Consider the following 22096-nt stretch of genomic DNA (forward strand, 5'->3'; position numbering starts at 1 on the left):
ACCGACTTACGGAGTGTCCACTGGCAGTCAGCTAGGATCCACCTCTCTCTATGAAGTGACCATCTCAGTTTACTAGAAATTATTCCAGATCCGATCGCTTATTCTTTCATTCTCCAAGACATCAACGGCCATTGACATACATATTAAAACATTTCAATTTAACATATGCATGCCATAAATACCGCAAGCCTAACTATATTGGAGTGTTGGTCTACTAACATGCTGCTTTAATATAGATTACATATCACTGTATCACCCTGCAATTTATTTGAATATAGACAAAGCAGCTTAATCAAAGCAGCTGTGTGCAGTTCTCTTTCTAAAGACACATGTGTGACCGGTGGTTTACATTCATTACAGCAACAGCACAATATACAATCAAACATAATACTTTATTTTCATCAACATAATACAGATAGAGGTCAAGGGTGCAGGATGCGGACAGTGGGGGATCGAACCCAAGACCTTGTCTAACATAAATTCCACTTTTGTTTTCTTGTTAATAAGTATTTGTATAATGAGTCATATTTTGTAGGCTCTTATTTCAGAGGAAAAACATTCAAAGTTCATGAAAAGTTACCAAAAGAATTGACAATAATTTGAAAGCAATGTGTTAGCTTGTTGTCTGAACTTTGTAGTCGGCATTTTACAAAAACACAAAAGAAAAGTTCCCATTTTAATCCTGAAGTATTGGCTACAGTAGACCTCACTGGTCCCATTCGTACATTTAAATAATAGGCCTAAATTACAGACAAAGCATTGATGATACAATAAAACATTGTGTCCTATCATCAGTCCCATTTGGAGGTTTTCCTCCTCATGTACTTGTCCCCCTCGCTGTCTGTGGCCTCGTACAGTGTCTGGTCGTTGTCCTTCATGGCGTGCAGGTACCCCAGGTAACCCACACACAGGCTGATGCTCAGCAGGCCAAACACCATCACCGGTTTGTTCTGCAACACACATGGCACAACACACGTTAACACAAGATAGGCTGCATGTTGTGAGATATACAGGTTTTGATGGCAAATAAACTTTATGACAGAAAACAAATACACATTATTAGACACAGGTTATAATGAAAAATACACTTACATGTCAAGTCACATTTTACAATAACCTGTATTTGTTGTATGAGTGTAGTATGTTAGACATGGATCCCAACCAGTATGTGCCCTTTTCAGGATTTTAAATATAATCTTGAAAATGACTGTCTTATGTCTTATTTTGATCAACCAAATTCATTCCCTACAACTTTAAGATTGTGCATTTCTGTTTGGTATTGGTGTTAGCCCGAATACATGTTGAGAACCACTTGATGTTTCAGTGGGTCACTGGTCTCACTGGTTTGATGAAGAGTTCAGGGTTGAAGGCTCTGAAGAAGGTGGTGGTCCTGGCGGCTCTCAGCCCCGGACCCCGGAACCCTTCTTTCTTAGGGCCTTCAGACCCCCCACCGGAGTCCGCGGACGACATGTCCAAATGACGCTGATCTATCGATCAATCGATCTGGATTACCGATCAGTCATAGACGCGTTAAAAGCTTGGACATTGCATATGTATCTCCCATTACTTTGGTGCAGCCATGTTTCACGTTTCAAAGTCATCACAACCAACAACAGTGTTGCCAGATTGGGCCAAATTTCATGACTGAACTGTACCAAATCAACGACCACAGCAGCCACAGTGGCTGGAGTGGGGATTACAACAAGTACAACTTCACCGTCAAGTTAGATCCATCCTCAGGTTATATATATTTTTAATTGATGGGAAGATGACTGTGAGGTTTATTAATTTAAACGTTTTAACATCTGATATTGTCGTCCTTAAGGGGCAGATGACCAGAAAGAAATCTCTCCATTATTTATTACTGTTGTAACTAAGTAACTGCACTCATCAAACTTGAATGATTCTGCTCATTCGGTTACAACTCCACGACAAAACACAGTCGTGTTATCTCCTTCGACATCCTCGCCTATACACAGCGGTTGTTCTCGATCATTGTTCAGCTTGTGGAAAAGAGTACTTTGCATTAGGGTGACCATGGCGATGGTGTCACACCAGGTGTGACCTGACTTGTGTGGACGCAAACCTACCTACCCTCAACATTTGACAACACAATTAGCTGTAGGCGTCCACATACCAGCTTTCATACCAACAGAAAATACAAATCTCAAGTACACTTTGTAGCTTGTTTGTTATATTTCTTTAGTGCACTCGTGCACATCCCTTTAAAACCGTCGCTCTTGGATCTATTCAAATACCGTGTTGGGTTACAAAAGGCGTGGCGTGCCACTTCACCCAGCAGGTGAGACGACAGACGGACGGGATCTCCCGGGAGACGCGCACTTTATACGGTAAGTTAATAATACATTTTCTTTATATAGCACTTTTCTAAGACGCTTTACAGAGTGAACACAACAATAAAATCCTTTAATAAGAACGTATATTAGTAAAAAAAAAAATATATTAGAAAAGGGCGAAGGGGAGAGAAGGGAAGGAGGTCATGCATGGAAAGTTAACGTTAAGAGACTAGATGCTGTTATTGATGATAGTTTATATTCATTGGTAGGAAGACGGATCGTTTCGTCCCAACTTGGAGTGGTTTTAATGCGGTAGTCAAGCGCAAACACAAATGACTGTTGAGGGATGAAATGGAAATTTAAAACAAATATTGAAAAACAAATGTGTAGTTTTCCCCCTCTTCTAACTCCTGTTGACTGTTGCTTTCACGTAGTAACAATAATTGGTGTACCTACCAATAAGAGTAGATCCACTTATTGTTATTTCAAACTACAAAGGCCTGTATTGAATAATAAATGTAGGCCTAATTCATGCATACTACTTTGTTCATCTTTAGTCTTAAAGAGGGACGAGGAGCAGCGCAAACATGAACTGGGGCTTCCTGGAGAACGTTCTGAGCGGCGTGAACAAGTACTCCACCGTCATCGGTCGCATCTGGCTCTCCATCCTCTTCATCTTCCGCATCCTGGTGTACGTGGCGGCCGCCGAGCAGGTGTGGAAGGACGAGCAGAAGGACTTCACCTGCAACACCCGGCAGCCGGGCTGCGAGAACGTCTGCTACGACCACCTGTTCCCCATCTCCCAGACGCGCCTGTGGGCCCTGCAGCTCATCATGGTGTCTACTCCGTCCCTCCTGGTGGCCCTGCACGTCGCATACCGGGAGCACAAGGAGTCCAAGTGCGGTCACACGCTCTACGAGGACCGGGGCAGGATCGACGGGGGGCTGTTGGGCACCTACATCGCCAGCATCGTCCTCAAGACCTTCTTCGAGGTGGCCTCGCTGCTCGCCTTCTACTTCCTGTACAGCGGGTTTGAGGTGCCCCTGTTGTACCGCTGCGAGGAGAGCCCCTGCCCCAACATAGTGGATTGTTACATCGCCAGGGCCACGGAGAAAAAGATCTTCCTGTACATCATGGGATGTACGTCAGTCCTTTGCATTGTGCTGAATGTGGTCGAGCTTTTCTATATTCTATGGAAGCAGTGCTCCAAGTACTTTAACAAGCGGTATGTCTCCGTGGAGGAGAGGCAACACAGACGCCACCGCTTTATGGTTTCTAATTACAATCTGCCCGTTTCTAATGTCAGCAAACCCGCATCCCCGCAGGCTCCACCCGGGCCCAACAAGGGCCTCAGGCGATCAGAGCCGTCCTGTACACAAAGCCTCCCACATCTGATGAGACATTAAACTAAGTGTCCCACGATGTTGGATCCTAATCGTCAGCAAGCTGAAAGGACTGACCATGTGGGATCTAACAACATGCCATGTCACACAGTTGGCCTAAGCTAGGCACAACAGCCTTTTTCTGTATGAAATGCGAAATCATATTCTTGTATTTTAAACAAAGATTTCCTTGTGCCTGTAGGAAGTACATTACAACTAATATTACTATAGCTAATATATATGTAAACAGATATAAGGGAAGAGGAAAGTGTTCATAACAAAAAAGGTTTATTGTTATATTCAGACTGCTGGTGGCAACACAATCAAATAATTCAAGTTCAAACAATGTAAGATATAAGTAACATATTAAATCATCTGTGTGTTTTATTACTAGATCTATATTTATATTTTCCCATTGGGACAGTTTTAAACCAAACAGCTGATCAATCTTCTAAAGAGTTCATAAATACAAACATGCTATACAGTTGCCTTAAAAAAGAGAAAAAAGGAAAAGGACATTTTACATAAATACAAATCTTTTCAAGGTCTCCCACTCACTACATGTCAATAAAAAAAAAGGTTTTGTAGGGCACCAGTGCGCAGCAGTTTAAAATGTTTTTTCTACACCTGAGATTGTATTGTCAATAAAATAAATAAAAATATAAAAATCACAGAAAATTAGTCACTTTTTTCCAACATCACCGTGGGTCTCATATCTTGCAGCTGTTTCAACAGAAGGGCGGCCACAACAGAATATGCCCCGTCGACGACTATCCTGACCTTACCGAGTGCCTCAAAGTTCTGCCGGTTACTGAACACCACACAGGTGTCTTTGGTTTGCAAACTGGACTTCTTCCCGGGGGGCCGACCTCGGGGCCTTATGGAGTTCTGTTCTGGTGGTGTAGAGTGTTCCAGGAACTTCAGGAAGGACACCTCAAAACCCATGGGTTTAAAGGAGGGCAGAGTATCGCCGAGCTGCGTGCCGTCGTCTGGCGTCAGGGCAAGGTAAGCTGAGGAGTCGCAGGAATCAGTTTCTTCATCGGCGGCGCTGTGCACAATGCGATTCCTCCTCGTGGACCTCGATGTTGCTTTGGGTTTCACTGCGTTTCCGACCAGCTTGCGAGGTCGCCCCCTTTTGCGCTTGACCACGATAGGCTCTTCGGACACGGCCACCGAGTCGCTGTCCTCGTCGGACGGGCCGCCATCAAAGAATCCTCCTGACCTTTCTGCAGCCGCCCTTTTCCGCAAGCCGGGCTTGGCCGACAGGTATTCGCTGCCTCCCATGCCGGTGTCCGCCATGAGGTCATCGTCGGACAGGTCCGAGCTGTTGTCGGACTTGGAGTCGTCACTCCGGCTGGAGTGGTGTTTGAGTCGGGAGAACTTCTTGCAGAAGATGTAGTGGCTTCTCTGCTCCTCCAGGTAGCGCTCAGAAAGCCCGTGGCCCATGTAGTGCTTCATGATGCTGCGCTCCGACCTCATGACCGATTCGCAGCCTGCTAGCATGCATGGGTACTGCAAGGTGAACTTCTTGGTGCACAGCGCAGAGGCCTCGCCTTTGCTCTTTAAAGATGGCTTGCCATATTTAGTCCAGTTGTTCTTCTGCGTCTTCTCCGGTCGTTTTTTCTCACTTACTTTCTGAAGCTTCTTATTGCTCTGGATGTTCTCCTTCCCATTAATGGCTTTGACAATTGGGTAATGGGAATTATGGGAATTCTTGGAATTCTGTTTTGCACACTCTTCCGGTATCGTTTGATTCAGCACTTTCAATTGGTAGGTCTCGGGGTGCTTCTTCATCGTGTGTCGAAGCAGGTTATATTTTGTGGCATATGTTCGGTTGCAATCTTCCACATCACAACTGAACCCATTTAATGTTTCTTGTCTGGACAGCGTCACACCTCCGTGTAGTTCCTTGATGTGTCCGACGTACTTCCAGAAGGAGGTGAACATCGCCACACACCTCTGCTGGTCGCAGGCGAACTGGCCGAGGTTGATACGAGATAGGATCGCACCAGCCTTGTCCAGGCTGAACTCGTGGAGCTGGAGGTAGTGCTGCAGCAAGCTGGGAACCTCCTGGAAAACCCGACAACAGTCCTTCTCCTGGCATCGGAATTCAGGAACAAATTCGTTCTCAGAATCGGCCACCTCCTCATCATCTTCTTCTTCTTCAGAATCCCTTGACTCGTCCGCTGCTTCAGTTCCATCCTGCTCTTTTTTGACCACCAGCACAGAGAGAGCAGACTGGTGGATAGCCCGGTAATGGAGGATGAGATTGTGTTGAACTGTAAAAGCTGCGGCACATCCCTCGTGAACACAGCAATATGGTCGGTACGGATTAAAGACTGCATTCGATTTCTTCCCTTTTATCTTCTTTGCTACCTCTGGAATCGGCCTCTCGACTCTGCTGGCTGAAGTTGTTTTGGTAATTAGTGGTATATCCAAAGGTATAGTTATGCTAGCTTTAGGTGGTGATGGGGGCAATGGGGCCGGAGGAGTTGGTCCAGATCGCAAAAAAAGTCGGCCATAACGATCAGCAGAGTATCGAGTAGGTGTCGCGGGGACATGTTTGCGTCGTCCATCCGACAAATCAGAACCAGAAACAGTTTGGGCTGGCAACAGGCTGCTCCCTGTAGATGCCTGGGTGGCAGGATTTCTGTGGACTTGAGTGAAACGATTGTCATTGCTGGAGTTCTGCTGTATAACATTTTTGCCGCTACACTCTCGAAACAATGGTGATTGGCCTTGGAAGGGTTCTTTGGGGGTTATGCTTTCATTTTCAATGGCATTCTGGTCTGCTTTAGTTTGGGTCTGGTTTTGGGTACCGGGGAATTGAACGACAGTGGCTAAAGTGGGCTTTACGTGTAATTTGGAGATTTCATCGATCGACATCCGGTGAGCAGTCTGGTAGTGAACCCGGCGGTTGGAGTTACGTGTAAATGCTTTACTGCATTTATGACAGCCGAATGGTGCTAATTTAGCATTCCTTTGCTTTGCATTGTTAATCATCTCTAGCGTGTATTTGTGGACTCTAAACATGTGTTTCCAAAGCACATCAGAAGACATAGCCCTAAATGTGCAGTCTTCACTATGACAAGCAAATGGCTTGACGAATCCTGTATCAGGATCAACGTTTGTTAGCCCAGTCTCTTCCTCCTGATTCACAGAGGTTTGTATATTTCCATTCACCTCTCCGACCGTTTCGGGTCCCCCACATGCACTATGACCATCTATTCCCCATGGCCTACAAACTCCAGATAACCGCACTGTTTCGCTCTGTTCCACCATGTGGTTGAGGGTCGGGGAGCCAGTTTGCTGGGGTGAAGACCCTCTCAAACCAGTAAAACCCACACTACCTCTGGGACATCCACTGGGGACTGAAGAGGAAGTTCTAGATTTCTTTGGAGCGACCCGTCTTGATTCTGAAGAAGAGTGAAGAACACTAATGTTTGAAGGTCTCGAATTAGAACTAACACTAGCTCTATGGTTGACTGAATGAAATACGTTGCTTCTATGTGTGAAATCACCAGATAATATCTGCTCTCTTAATCGTTTCTTGACATCTTGTTCACTTTGCCACTTTGTCTCGCCATGATTAACACTGGATGGCGCCAAACTATGAAGCCCCATTGAGGTTTGCTGCTTCGCTTCAATTGAAATTATATCTGTTTGCTGATTAGTTGCCACATGATCAACAGGAAGACTTTGAGGATTAGGCCTGGCATTTTGGTTTTCTGACAGGATCTGCGAGAGTATGGGGTCGGGGTAAATGGGACTGCTATACTGAGGGAGGTTTGACTGAAGGTAAGGGCCAGGGTAAAACTGCTCCTCCTTAATGTGCACATCTCCTGTGTGCTGTATAACAGAGTTTTGTGGCATCCGCTCAACAGCGCCATAGGTACCTTGGAAGAAAGGCTGGGAAACTGATGGCTGGTCAAATAGATCAGCCATGTTTGCTTCAGCCATGATCTGTTTCAGAATATCATCCTCAGATCCCATCTCAGTTGAATCAGCATGGGTGAAGCCCGAAGCAGGGAAAGCATTTGGGTGTACTGTAGTGTTTTCCACAGATTGTGATAGCCCCTCCTGATGGAGTGCAGACTGATCGGGTAGCGGCTGTGAATTAAATGCATTCTCTGTTGTCTCAGAGTTGAGAAAATCCAAGAATGATGTAGGCAGATCTGCTGCTGGTTGAGCCTCAGGAAGTGGCTTGCACGTTAGACGCTTGGACAAGTGGCCACCTAAGGATTTGGAACAGTTAAATTGTCTACTGCACCTCGGACAACTGTATTTTCCAGCACCAACAATGGATGGCCATTTTGGCCTTTTTCTGGGTTTATTTTGAGTGTCTGCAAGGCTTTCAGAGGTTTCATCATTTAGATATTGGTTATTGCTACTGCATGAAGATGAGAATTTGTCCTGCATTTGCCTGTCATGCATTTCTTTTGCCTTTGTTATAGTCGGGGCTATATAATTTGAGACAGAACAATTATCGTTTAGTGATGTGAATGATTGAAGGGAATTCCCCACGTCACTACTATCAATGTACGATGCTGAAACTGAATGAGGGCGTTTCTGGATAAGAGGCGGGTCCATTGAGTGCCCCAATTGAAGCCCTCCACTGGTGAGATCCACCTGTGGTATCCTTTGCATAATTGATGGATAAACGTGGGCGGGAATCTGACCTTGTCCTTGATTCCTGTGCCATTGAGGGGTAGGTGCAACTTGAGACTGCATAGGTGTGCCTGTATCCCCTTGACTTGCCAACTGAGAAACAACAATAGGATTAAGGATATTCCTCATATTCAAGGGAGCATCATGATTTTGAACAGAGGTGAGTTGACTAGTGTAACATGAGCTTGGATCCATAGTAGGATAAGGCAGAGGTTGGTGGACAACTTGTTTCTGGATGGCACACATTTGGACAGCTTCAGTCTCTGAGGTTTGTGATGGAGGAACCAGTCTGGTACTCCCTACAGACCCATTGGCAAGCAGCATGCCCTGGGGATTCTTGACATTTTTCCTCGCAATTTTCCATTGATCATAAAACTCTGGGTGCGCAGCACGCATGTGCTTTGTGACACTTCTGTAGGAGCTGTAGTTCCTTGTACAGTTTCCAAATGCACAATGGTGTCGCTCTTGTGCTGAGGGAGTGGCTTGGTTTACAGGATAGGGTGCAGCATTTCCTGACCTGATTCCAGATGGTGGAAGAGGGGTCATTGATGGAGGAAGGGTTTGACACATTCCTAAAGGTATGCCATTGTCAGATGGATGCATGTTGGTGCATGTGGGCGGGAACTGTTGCGGATAGGTTACGTTGCAGTTGGAAGAGTACATCATCGACCCAGGGCTTTCATTAGGGGAGAACATCGGTGTCTGGTCTTCAAACTCATTTGCATGCCCACTGTGGAGTCCTGCATTCTGAGCTTCAAATGAAGGAGTATCTCGACTCTGCAGGGCGGCTCTCAAATGATCGAAAGATTGAGTTTCTGGACTTGCCATGGGTTTATTTGGATGGGAATTGAATTTGGAATTCACAGAGGACCGAATAGCAGAAATATCTAAATCCTGTGTTTGACAGATGGAGGAAGAAGGCATATCTTGGCATTCACTTTTGACCACGTATTGTCCAAAGTCCTGCAATGGCCTGCGAGGAGAGGCCAGTAGGCTTTCTATTGAGTTTAACGGTGGTGGCTGCCTACTACTGACATTAGCACAACTTAAGTCCTTTGATTCATGAGAAATCTCCAGTGAAGAGGAAGTCGAGTCGGACAGCATTCGCTCGATTAGCGAAGGGCCAGAATTTTGTGAATTTTGTTGTGAATTCTGTTCTGGGTTCTGCAGTAAATTCTGTTCTGGGTTCTGAAGTAAATTCTTTTGTGAATTCTGTTGTGTAATCTGCTGGTCCTCTTGCATTTTTTCAGTGGTGTGTTCTTCCTGGTGTAGCTCTAACTGGTTTTGAGAATGGAATAATTTTCGACAGTCTGGGACTTTACACGTGAAGGTTTTATAGTGCTGGGCCTCGTGGTCATAGAGCTTAAAGGCTTCGTTGAAGATTTTTCCACAGTTCGGAAACATGCATCTTGCCTTGAACACAACGTGGCTTTTCCTGTGAACGAGGAGTTCAGGGTTGGACTGAAAACTAGCTTTGCAGTTCAACTGGATGCAAATGTAGGGGTCGACGCCACAATGCACCTGCAAGTGGTCGTTGAGGTGGGCGACGTTGACAAACTGCCGGAGGCAGTACTGGCAAACGACCTTGTTGCTCTGCATCTCAAGGTAACGCTTGGCCTCCTCATTGTCCCCATGGGCCTTTACATGAGCAAACAGATTTTTTAGAAACTTGAAGCTCTTTTTGCAGCTTGACACAGGGCAGACATTTTCTTCATGGCTTTTCAGCTGAAATCCAGAGACATCGGTCCTGGCGGTGTGTGATGCTCCTCCGCTTGGTCCTTGCGAATCTCCATTTGTGTGAAGGTAATTTTCAGACTTGGCTTTTAATGCTGCTATCACTGGGGCTGCCGTTCTAGGATTAGCCAATTGTTTGTTGTTTTTCATCGCAGTTAGCCTCTCCTTAGAAGACTGCTTTACATGTGAAGCCACATGGGGAACCAAAGTGTCTTTTGAGGTAAACGTTTCAGCACATATCGGGCAGCTGTAGACGCCAGCTTTAAAATGAGTCTGTGCATGACGCACTATCCGGTGGCCCAGAAACTCCTTATCGCACAGCACGCAGTACTGCATGTATGCCTGAAAGTTCCGGAACCTGGCAGACACGAAGCCCTTCTGCCTCAGCTTTTTAATTTCTCTGTTTTTCTGCCGCCGGTCCGTGATTTCGTCCAGCTCATTGGTGGTGTCCACAAAGCAGGTGGTGAGGTCTCGGCGGTCCTCCTGACCTCGGTGCTCTTGCCCAACCCCCTCATCGGGACCCTCTGGGTCCTCGTTGTCGTTGAGCAGGTCGATGGAGGACACGATGGAGGCCTCCTCGCCCATCAGGGCCAGGCACTGTCGCTTCAGGGCTCGCCAGTCCCAGAACTCTGGGTCGAAGGGCCACTGGGTCTTGAAGACCAGTAGGAGCTCACAGCGCAAGGAGTTGGGAACGGGCATGTTCTCCTCCTCGAGCTTCTGGTCGGGCTCGTTGTACAAGCTCTCCACGGCGTAGTAGGCGTCCACGGTGGGCTCCAGGAGGAACTCGGTGAGCTGGCAGGCGCGCTTCACCTCCAGGTCGTTGGAAAGCAAACAGGAAAGGGTTTTGCAGATGGTGGCCTTGGAGTTTCCGTCACTCGACTTCAACTGCAGAGCCATGATGCACATTTCAATGCAGGTCGGCAGTCCAGCGCTGTCCATCTACGAGATAGAAGATACTAGTGTCAGTTCAATTGCCAAGATATTTCGTAAATAACAGAATATTACAGTTCCTTTCACTAAAAGCCCAGCCAAAATGACAAACTTTTCACAAAGCAAAGCCAACACATTTTACATAAAAATGTGCTTTAAAAGATATTGTAAACACTTAATTTTAACTATTAATTTATAACCGCAAATATTGGTGCAAACAAGGATTTTTTTTTACAGAACGTCCATTAAATCAGAAAAACGAATTAAAAGTATTGATCATAAAACATTGTTATTTACATCAGGGGTTTTCAAAGTATGAGAGAGTGAGCCCCCCCTCAGAGAACAAATATCAGCTGAGCCCCACCCCCTCCAATTTTTTTTTCTAAATCCCTGTGTTTTGAAAGATCTTTTAATTATTATACACATTTTAAACATCTCTGATCATATTTAAAACATCTCTGATCATATTTTACACATTTTAAACATCTCTGATCATGTTTTATTTAAACATTTTAAACATATTTTTGAAACATTCTAAACATCTTTGTGTGTTTTTAAACACATTTCTTAACACATTTTAACATCTTAATCTGTAAACTGCCAGTTTTGCCTCCTTTTTAGCTTACCTCAACTTTAGTGGGAGCAATGAGTTTGCATAGCTGTGTTCGAAATCGTTCCCTATCACGGATATAGTGCACTATATAGGGTGCTCGCCATTTTGTAGTGGTGTTTGAATTCTCAGTGGTAAATTTCACGCACTATAAAGTGGACTTAAAATACCCAAAATTTGGGTGAACATACGATGTTCCCTACATCTTACTCCCATATACCACAATGCAATGCGGTCGTGTTTTTCCGGAGGAGAAGAAGAAGCTGAATAATAACGAAAACGAATACATTTAATGATGGAGGTTCCGGCTTTCGTTTAGAAATGTCAACAATTTATTTGGGATTTAACATAGAAAATGTAACATTCAAAATCAATGAAAAAAACCTTGATCAAGGAAATGTAACATTCAACATCAATACAACCTCCAGCTTTCCTCGTGAGCGCCCGGTTTGTTTACATGATGTGGGCACATCTGTCTGCGTCAGACAAATACCCGGAGCATTAACTGACGCAAATGACGTTTAGAAATGTTCAGCGTAGTGTCCAAATTCTCGTTTGTTCGTTCCCTATATAGTGCACTATATCATGAACACTATATAGGGAATAGTGAGTGAGTGAATAGGGAACGATTCCGAACACAGCGCGGCTTCGTCTTTGTGTTTTTTCTGTTTCTGTTCTCACGTCGCGCCCCCACTGAAGAACTCTGGCGCCCCCCAGGGGAGGTGCGCCTGACAGTTTGAAAACCACTGGTTTACATCATTATTACTAAAGATGGAGACCATTTCAGGCCGCACTTTAGTAAATCGCCACCAGAGAGCATCATCACTCTCCCTTTTGATCCACACACATAAACGAATGCTGACCTCGGATTGGACCACTTTGATGAGGAATAGGATGTGGAACACTGTTTGGGAGAGCATGGACATCTTGCGGCATCTTTCCAGGAAGTCCTTCTCAGAGGACTCCATCCTCTTCAGCAACTTGCTCCAGAACAAGGTGAGCTCCCTGGTGGAGACAAAAACACTTCAGACAGCGAAACCCTTCTCAATGAGGAGGCCGGGTGGTGTGGTGGTCTGTAGGGCGGGGTATCGCCAGGTACCTCACAATTCAATTCAATTTGATTCTTTAGGTCTTGATTCGATGTCGATTCGATATTGATCCAATTGCTTCGATATCGATTCAATAATACGTGCAGATGACAAAAATACCTAAATATTATTTAGAATTAACCATTTCAAAATGAATTAACCATTTCATTGTGCTTTAACTAGCAAAAAGGGAATACACCATTGTATAGTATTGTTCCTGAGCTAAACTTGCAGCATAAAAGTAATAATCATAACATGGACTAATGTAAAAGGGCATGTACATTTAGGCATACTCGCTTCTAGATTATAATGACTGGGTATGCTTTTTTTTGGGGGAAATAATCGATTTAAAAAGAAAATCTGAATCTAAATTGAATCGAGGTCAAATAAATTGCAGTGCATTGATGAATCGATATTTTTACCTAGCACTAGTGGTCTGTGTGTTGGACCCCAAGTCGAAAAGTACTTGGTTGAACCCGAATTTCCACAGTGAGTGTACCTGTACCTGTAGACATCTTTGAGCAGGATGCCCTAAGCACTTCCTCTCAGGATTAGCTATTAAGTAGCCAGTTTTGCATAAGCATCTGCTAAATTAGTCAATAGTACATTGGTAAATAGAGAATTAGTATCAACAGACGTACTTTTAGTAGCAAGCATTGGATAGAAAAGCTAATGTAATTTAATAGGGTCTTCCCAGTGTTTCCAAATCTTGGGTTCGGGCCCCAGTTGGGGTCACCTGATTTCATATTAGAGCATATGAGCTAGACATATGTGATAGACAGGTGAAGATACCTTTCTGTATCCTATTTTTCTGTTTAGCGGCTTAAACAAAAGTATGTTTGTCTATATACAAAATACACTGCCTAATGAGTCGTAGCCAGCAGCAAACACTTGTGTGATGTGATGCCCATACTTTCACTGGGACATTGATATAACAGGCAGAGGTTTATTGGGTTAGAACAATGTGTGTAGAGCTAAGAATTATACAAAAAACGCAAAACGCTAAAATCTCGGGAGCAACTACATTTGCTATGCGGAGGCAGTAGCAGAGGAGGTTCTTACCAGGCGCAGTAGGTGTCTGCTTGGAGGAGCTGATGGGTGAGGAAGGCGGAGCAGAGGCTAAATGCTACCCTTTCGTCACCGTCCGACTCCAGGTTACAGATCATCTCCAGCGCATCCCGACAGTCCACCTTAGACAGCTGGGAACAAAACCAGCACAGCACCGGTGCGTCGTTAGCACAGGGAACTTGACTGTTAATTCCTGTGGTAATTTCTATTAAGGAACCTTGATTTGCAAGAAGTTGCTTCCTAGGTCTAAAGGTCATATCCTTTTTAAATCAATAGGGTGGATGCTGGATGAAATTATGGTAAAGCCTATTGTTGCTTTAGAATAACTGATACCTTCCTTATTTCGTCAATGAAAATTAGGAACTGTAGAATTAAAACTGACGGTCTTTGTTCTAAAAACAAAATCCTGGTTAAGTCACCAGTCATTGGTTTCCATTTTCATTATGTAGACTGTTCAACTGTTGAGATAGCCTGGCAACCGAGATTCTTATGGACATGTAAACAAAGAGTCCATGTCCTCAAACGCTTCCTCAAAGAAACTCCTCAGCAGAGTCAATAAGGTTGAATGGACATGGACACTAACAGGTAACTAAATCTCAGCCAAGGCTATCATTAGAGGATGTGAACCTGCCTCCGCCATGAGCTGGTGGTGCTCTGCAGTGGAGCACAGGCAGATGAGGTGCGTTTGTTTAAAGTGCCCCCTGCCCTCGAAGGCCGGGTGCTCCGCGCAGGCCTTGGCCAGCACCTCCGCCCCCTTCAGACGGCCCTCATCCTTCATCAGCTGCTTCAGCCTCATCTCCAGCAGCACCGGGCCCTCCAGCTCCAGGAACTCATCCACTGAAGACGCGTAGAAGAAGGAAGAGGGGGGGACTGGATGAGTCTTCAACACAATCACACAGACTGACCGATTTGTGTAACTTTAGCTCTGGAGTTGAAATGATACACATTTTGTTGAGAGGCCACCAAGTGCTTTTTGATCACCAAGAAAGCACTTGGTGTAAATGAGATTTTTTATTTCCGCAGAAAATAATGACACAATAAAAAATACATATTGTAGTATCCTCATGTATGGGTTCCTTTAGCTATGGGTTCCTTTACTACTTGTTTGATTGTTCTCAGCATCACTTGTAAGTCATTATAAATGGTATGGTAAATGGTATGGTAGATGAAGAAAGTCTGATATTTAGCTCAGTAAGTCATCCAATGATGCACGTCGACCGCAGGGCCGAACGAAGTGAGGACTTGACTCCGTCTCCGTCTCGTAGCCAATTAAATGTTCCGACAGGGCCGTGTTGCAAATATCTTGTGTCAACATTCAGACATAATAAGTAATAAAGGAGCAGGTAGGGTATGGAGAGGAACAATAGGCTCACCTTGTTCCTTCGGCTGGGTCTCCTGGGAGAGAACGCCCTGCAGTACCGGGCTGGCCCACACACCCTTCTGCTGGGTCAGGGAGTACAGCAGGCTCAGCTGGGGAATACCGCTCTCCTGGAGCCGCGAGTGGGCCCTCTGCACACACAAACAGACGCTTGGTTAAGTTCAACGATAACGTTGTTGACATTTGGGGCATTTAGCAGACACTTTTACCCAAAGTCACTTACAATAAGTACATTTTTCAGAAGAAAGAGAAACTACAGTATATATCAATGTCAGGTACATCAGGATAAATACTGAGTTCTGAAGGCTAACATGTGGTAAAGCCATCCCTCTACACCGAGGGCTAACATGGAGCCAGTTGCAAATAGCATGGTATAAGGTTATATCAAGCACTAACATCAGGCTAATCATTAAAGAAACTATGCTAACAAAGTCAAAACAAGTGCAAAAATCAAGCTCAATGCTAACATCACGACACACAACGGCCCAGTTTATGAGTTAAGAGAGGACAGCTGCAGGATGCAATGACCTGTGGGTTACCTGGACTGAAAACCTCACTTCCTCCCAGAAGCTGGCAGGAAGCTCCTCCCTTAGGGACAACAGCAGCTCAATGAAGCTCCTGCAAAATTAAACATCAAATAATTATAATTTATGTTTATAATTAAACATTATAAATACTGATATTTGATTTACACCGATCATTGAGGCATGGTTATATATTAATATCAATCATATTATCTGGTTGCAGTTAAAATCAAATATTTGGTTCATGGATCATTATAAAAGGAATAGTTTTGTTTTTCACATTTAAGACCAGACTTTGAACTCTTGTGACGGCAATTTCTGTTATTTATAGAGTAAATGATTAAATAAAGATAATAGTGTGTAGAGCATAGCACCGACGCACCAGTCACAAACCACGCCACTAAAATTGAATACCAAAGAATAATGTATGGTTATACTTGTGTAATACGTGTCAAGTGAGAAGACACACACTTGCAGCCCCATGACCCTGTCTTCTATGTGCCCGCGGGCTCCCGGCCTAACCCTGCGATCCTAACGAGAGCTGAGGCCCTTCCCCCCCGGGGTGCGGTACTCACAGGGCCAGCCGCTCCAGGACCAGAGAGACGCTGTCACACTGAGGGGAGAGGGCGGCCGAGGCCTGGCTGTAGGCCAGCAGGGCGGCCGTGTACACCTCCACCAGCGGCACCGGGTCCTGCTCCACCTTCCAGCAGCCGGCATACTCCACCAACGTCTGGGGGGAGGAGAACCAGAAGAGTCGTAGGATGAATCCCAAATCCCAAGGGGGATGTCGCCATTGCAACAGCAAGAGTAAGAACGGGGAAAAGGATCAAATGGCTGGCTGTTTTCTACAGTTTGACAGTTTTATCCAAATTGACTTGCAGTGAATTTCCATACAGGTCATAAAGGAGCAGTTAAGGGTTAGGCAATGAACCCAGACAAATGTCATCAAGCACCAGGTAGAGGAATGGAGTCATTTTGCTAAAAGGATGCCTACATGTTGCTCTGTGGCCATTGGGGATTTAACTCAGTATCCTGCCCATTTCAGGCATTTCAGCTTATGAATTGTCAGGATGAATTGATGTAAACCGACCATTTAGTCAAAGATATGCATTTTCTGTTTGCCATTCAAATGTTGACCCACAGGTAAATCTGTGCGTCAATAATCCAAAACAAATATTCCCAGCCCACAGTTCTTATCACATGTTTGAACCCCCTACAGGCAATATGCGGAACTGCAGTGACTGATCCAAACAAAGCTAAAGAAGCAGCTCTACCAGAACAGAGTAGTAGAGTGTAGAAGAGCACACACTCGCACTTAATATGTGTTGGTCTCACTTCCTGTTGCTTGACTTTTAAAAGTAAAATGCTTAAATTTTTCGTTTGTTTCGTTTTTTGATCTATTATGGTTAATGTTACAATTTCTTCCATTTTAATTTGAGGCACTTTCAACCAAATGTGACAATGTGTGACCTTAGATACATGTCCTTAAGGAGCAGGTATTACGGATTAGGCATCTACCTCAAGGATGCTTGCAGTAGCCTTCAGTCAGACATTGGGAATCAAACTAGGGACCACTACACTAACATGTCCTTCTTGTTCATGTGTATTTCATGGTGTTGTATTTAAATCACTGCTTGGTTGCTTCACAGTGAATGGTGATCTATAAGAGGAGTTTGTTAAGCTAGTCTATTGCAATTTTGTATCATTAACAGTTGCTAAAGAGAGCTTCTGTTGTGCTGCTCAAAACACACAGACTATGTTTCCTCAGAGAACCGACACCTCAATGGTTCTCCCCCGACGACACGGGACTAACACGAGCCTCAGGGGACAGCTCTAGAGGAACAAGTGTGAGATGGCCCGACTACAAGTGCCTAATTAGGGCTGCAGAATAACAGAAGTGTGTTTGTTCAACGGAAATCTTAAATTTGACAGCATCCAAACAAACCATAATCAATTCCAGCTTGTATTGCCTTTTATCGTTCAATAAAAAGAGCATACAGAGGCGTGATAGTCTAGTGGTTAGGGTGTGGATTCCCAGCCAAAAGTGTTGGATTTGAAACCTATTTCCGCAGTCAAACCTGTATGCACCCTTCAACAAGATGCTCTAATCCCTACCCTGTGTCTGTATCTAACCCGCACCAGTTCTAAGATTACTTGTCGCTGTATCCAATGTCTTACCCCTACCTACTCCTTGATGACCTGTCCCTGCATTCACTGTCTAACCCCTACCTACTCCTTAATGACCTGTCTTTGATTTCAGTGCCTAACCCAAACCTGCTCCAAAATGACCCATATCTGGAAAAACTCTCTGTATGTCACTTTGGATAAAAATGGTTGCTAAATGACTCAATTAAAAATAGATTCTAGACAGTCATTGTTCTGATTCAATTAAGTAAAGACGCTATGGAGATATTTGGATATCTTTTTTCAACCATACACCTGCTATAAGAAGCTGAACAAGATATTTCTCGTGGTGAGTTTACCAGCAGTTACAGAGACACCCTTTCAAAACCACGCCGGTCCCTGTGTTCATTCACTTCTCATGATTTCCAGATAGAGGCCACAGCAAAGCTTCTTAAATGAGTTACATTGTAATTGTAAATCCACAACAGAGATAAGAGTATTGACCAATCAACAAAAAGGCCACATAGGTTATTTGTACTCGCCATTATAAAGTTAATATGTTACCATCGAGGTACTTCCTTAAAAGGTGCAGTGTGTAAGATTTTTAAATACCCTTTGGCAGATGCAAGTAAATGAAGTAACAATTAAAACATGTCCAATTTAAAATAAAACGTGTGTGAACAGAGAGCACATCCCTAATAGAAGATCCTAAATAATGGCTATTAATCAGTCAAGGAAAAGGCTCATTTTGGATTCCTCTGTCCCTGAAATAGTACTAAAATGGTGCGTGTCTTTCCCTGCAATCAGATATTTTCAAGTCAATGGAAGTGGACCCTCTCCCTGTGTAGATATTAAAAGGCTCATTCTGAGGAAACGAAAATGCGTTTCTTAATTTCACGGGATTATACACTAATTAGAACATAGTTATGGATATTATATTCCATTTCTGCCGAGACCATTCCGCTAGATCCCACAAAAATAATTGAGTGGCATTTTGATAAAACGAAAATTAAAAGCAATAACATCATTAACAAAAAGCGTTTGTTAACACATACCATTTATGTGAACACATATTAGTCAATATCGTGTTCATTCAAAAAAATAAAATAATTGTATAATAAAAAAAATAAAAATAGGTTTATCATTGTCTTCAATGCTGATGGGAGGTTCGTCCTGTAATTCCACAAAACCAAAAGGTATGTCCTGTTCTCTCTCACACACCCCGTAGAGATAGACAATAAAACGACACAAACGTATTAGATTGTTGACCTTGTAAAATAGGTAGATTCAGAAATATTAATTAAAATAATAACTCGGAATAATAGCCTGCACCATAAAGCTATCAGGTCGGGTTGCTGAGCTAATAGACAGACAGATAACATTATAATCATAATAAGGTCTCCGTCCAGTCGGAAACAGTATTAAGCAGCTCTATTAAACATTGTAATAGCCGGTCAGTCCTTTACACACTGGTCATTCAACAACAAACGAGTGAAACCCGTCATATTTCAGTAAACATGCAGGAGTGTCTGCTAGCCCATGCTAGTAGCAAACAATCATACCCTTACGGAGAGGTCGGGTACGTTTGTTTTTCGTCGGCGTCCCCCTGTAGGGTGGAGAGAGAGGCTTCTCCCGTCTTCACGCCTTTACATAATATTCAACCCAACAATAGCATGGAACATAAATATCTATATTGCCAAATCCGTTGATATAGTTGTTAAATATGAAATACTACAGGAGCAAAATGTAAAATACCATGGATATACCTCTCGCTCACCCAAAACAACGCGTTACAAGCCTTAACCCCGCCCGCTGGTGCGGCACCATCACCCTGATCCACGCATCTCCCAGGATTAACCAGCTGTACAGAATGAAACATACCCGACAGAAGTCCTGGCAGTACTGAGAAGACGCCTCAACAGGGGAGTCCGTACTGTCTTTGAAGACCACGTCGTACAGCTCTTGAAAACGTCGTTTGAGGGTCCCGATCGTTGTATCGATACTGTTTGTTATACTACTGCTACTGCGCTCCGGGTCTATCTCCTCCTCGTCCGCCATCTTCACACCCGAGTCCGGCGCGTCCCACTGCGCGTCACACAATACGCAGTGGTCGCAGCAAAGGATGGGAAGATGCCCCCTTCTGGAAGAGCTTGCCTTACAACCAATGCATATATTTTTATTCCTAGAAAACAAAACAATTACGATGTAGCTTACGAAATTACTTTTAATTGTTGAGTTAATTGTTGCTGACCAGAAAAATACTGAGCTTCTTCTATTTTAAATACTAGGCTTAGGTCCCCTAGAGTGTTAATTCATTGTAACAGTATAATATTAGTTCCTAGTACAATACATTATCAATAATGATGCTAAATGATATAAGTATGTGATATAAGTTCCAAGGAAAAAAGTTGATAAAGGGGTACAAAATATAATTTATTAATCAAATAATTTGTCTCTCTGTGTCACGCTTCAAATAAAGCCGTACAATTCGAACAGGCTCTTCTGTGTACTATAATATGGTACACAATCAATTAATTTGACAGAATAAAGAAAAAAATATAAAAAAAGAAGACCAGAGAGACTTTAATTTATTGATGTTTTACATTTTATTTTTCAGTGTTCCTTCTCAAGGTTTCATCCCTCTGGGTATGAGGAGGTGTTTTCTGTCCTTCGGAGCGCTACGGGTAAGGGGTTGTCGTGTATTGGGATTTTGAAGCAGTCACTGTCACTGTTATTAAGGGCTATAAAAGGTTAACACAACTGACTTGATTTGTCTTTATAGTTATGTTATAACACAGAATCCCCAGTGTATTCAGTTTAGTTTAGTTTAGTTTAGTTTAGGCGTGGGCCTTCCTCCTGAGCAGTTTTCTGAAGGCCCGCTTGTAGTCGTCGTTGAAGCTGGTGTAGAGCAGGGGGTTGACCAGGGAGTTGGCGTAGCCAAGCCAGGCCAGGACGTCAGAAACTCGCGGGGAGGGCTGTGCAAGCCTCAGCCCCACCAGCAGCTCCTTCAGGAAGAACGGCAGCCAGCAGAGGACGAAGGCCCCCAGGATCAGACCCAGGATCCCTGCCGCCTTCCTCTCCCGCCGCGAAACGCCACCCTGTTGGCTCCGCCCCTCCGTAAGCGCCCCGTCCGAGACGGAGCGCACCCCGGCCCTCAGGGTGTCAACGGTCGTCAGCCCAGCGTCCGACACGCAGAATGCCCGCAGCGGCTGTGGCTGTGGCGGTTGTTGCCCCCGGCAGCGGTCCATGGAGCTCTGGCTCCCCAGGTTCCGGAGATTCCGGGAGGAGGAGCCCCTCTTCTGGTACAGCGTCCTTGCCGCGCGGTAGATGCTCCGGTACAGGATCAGGATGACCGCCATGGGCACATAGAACGCCCCCAGCGTGGAGTACACCGTGTAGCCCACGTGGTCGTGCCTGATCACACACTGCCCCTCGTCTCCGCCGTCGTCCACGGCGACCGCGGCACGCCCGCTCCCGCGTCTCCAGAACAGCGGCGGCAGGGAGATGAAGACGGAGATGAGCCACGCAGCCGCGATCATGAGGGCCACGCGGCGGGCCGACTTCCTGCGGGCGTACTCGGCGGTCGCCTTGGTGACGGCCCAGTAGCGGTCCAGGGCGATGGCGCAGAGGTGCAGGATGGAGCAGGTGCAGCAGGTCATGTCCACGCTGAGCCAGGCCTCGCACGCCGCGCCGCCCAGCCGCCAGGCGCCCGACGCCACATACAGCGCCGCCGGCGGCATCACCAGCACCGCCACCAGGAAGTCGGTGAAGGCCAGCGAGCAGATGAGGTAGTTGGCGGGCAGGTGCAGCTTCTTGGTGCTGCAGATGGCGGCCATGACGCCGCCGTTGAGGACGGCCGTGGCGAGGGCGAGCGGGGACAGGAAGGCCAAGGCGAACGCCGCCGGGCCCGTGGTGTCGCTGAGCTGGAGCAGCTGGTGTTGGGTGGAGGTGGGCGGGGCCGTGGTGTTGGAGGAGGTGTTCTGGAGGAGGATAAACATGGCGGTGCCTGTGGGGTCCGCCAGGTACTCCACCATCGCCATCTCCATGGCTCGGGAGGCTCAGTGCTCAGTCTGTCAGGAAGAGGGTCAGACGCGTGAGCCGTGGGGTTCAACCTGTGGGCCGCCGCCCATCAACAGCTCGCTGGGTCTGACCCCAGTTAAGAAACACGCCTCATCAGTTTGAATTGATCCTGAGCACATTTGAAGACTGAAAAGTGGTAACGTCATTGATGAGCATTACATGGATACAATGTTCATTATGTCATTAATGTAACTCTAAATTAAAGTTAGGGTT

The 22096-nt window shown here is 45.1% G+C and overlaps 4 protein-coding genes across 4 annotated transcripts; 1 reads left to right on the plus strand and 3 right to left on the minus strand.

The window, feature by feature from the left end:
- Positions 1-373: 373 nt before the first annotated feature.
- Positions 374-1594, minus strand: smim8 (small integral membrane protein 8). Its single transcript, XM_079753974.1, has 2 exons — positions 1342-1594; positions 374-950 (listed from the first exon to the last, which is right to left on the minus strand). The coding sequence occupies exons 1-2, from the start codon at positions 1468-1470 to the stop codon at positions 792-794; spliced, it is 288 nt and encodes a 95-aa protein (XP_079610100.1). The 5' UTR covers positions 1471-1594; the 3' UTR covers positions 374-791.
- A 646-nt stretch (positions 1595-2240) lies between these two features.
- On the plus strand, positions 2241-3720 carry gjb7 (gap junction protein beta 7). Its single transcript, XM_079753308.1, has 2 exons — positions 2241-2351; positions 2855-3720. The coding sequence occupies exon 2, from the start codon at positions 2885-2887 to the stop codon at positions 3701-3703; it is 819 nt and encodes a 272-aa protein (XP_079609434.1). The 5' UTR covers positions 2241-2351; positions 2855-2884; the 3' UTR covers positions 3704-3720.
- A 634-nt stretch (positions 3721-4354) lies between these two features.
- znf292b (zinc finger protein 292b) lies at positions 4355-19861 on the minus strand (the record flags this gene model as incomplete). Its single annotated transcript, XM_079753307.1, has 8 exons — positions 4355-11020; positions 12485-12626; positions 13772-13908; positions 14409-14614; positions 15151-15286; positions 15695-15773; positions 16255-16409; positions 19685-19861. The coding sequence occupies 8 exons, from the start codon at positions 19859-19861 to the stop codon at positions 4358-4360; spliced, it is 7695 nt and encodes a 2564-aa protein (XP_079609433.1). The 3' UTR covers positions 4355-4357.
- Positions 19862-20640: 779 nt separating this feature from the next.
- htr1e (5-hydroxytryptamine receptor 1E) lies at positions 20641-21843 on the minus strand (the record flags this gene model as incomplete). Its single annotated transcript, XM_079753816.1, has 1 exon — positions 20641-21843. The coding sequence occupies one exon, from the start codon at positions 21841-21843 to the stop codon at positions 20641-20643; it is 1203 nt and encodes a 400-aa protein (XP_079609942.1).
- Positions 21844-22096: the final 253 nt, after the last annotated feature.

This window comes from Pollachius pollachius (assembly GCF_949987615.1).
Source record: "Pollachius pollachius genome assembly, chromosome: 16".
Taxonomy (NCBI): domain Eukaryota; kingdom Metazoa; phylum Chordata; class Actinopteri; order Gadiformes; family Gadidae; genus Pollachius; species Pollachius pollachius.

Bases quoted from the DNA above. Each gene is read 5' to 3' on its own strand.
- gjb7 (XM_079753308.1), top strand. From the start codon at position 2,885: ATGAACTGGGGCTTCCTGGAGAACGTTCTGAGCGGCGTGAACAAGTAC.
- smim8 (XM_079753974.1), bottom strand. From the start codon at position 1,470: ATGTCGTCCGCGGACTCCGGTGGGGGGTCTGAAGGCCCTAAGAAAGAA. The intron at 951-1,341 runs GTGAGACCAGTG...TGTGTGTTGCAG, and splicing joins CTGAACTCTTCATCAAACCA to AACAAACCGGTGATGGTGTT.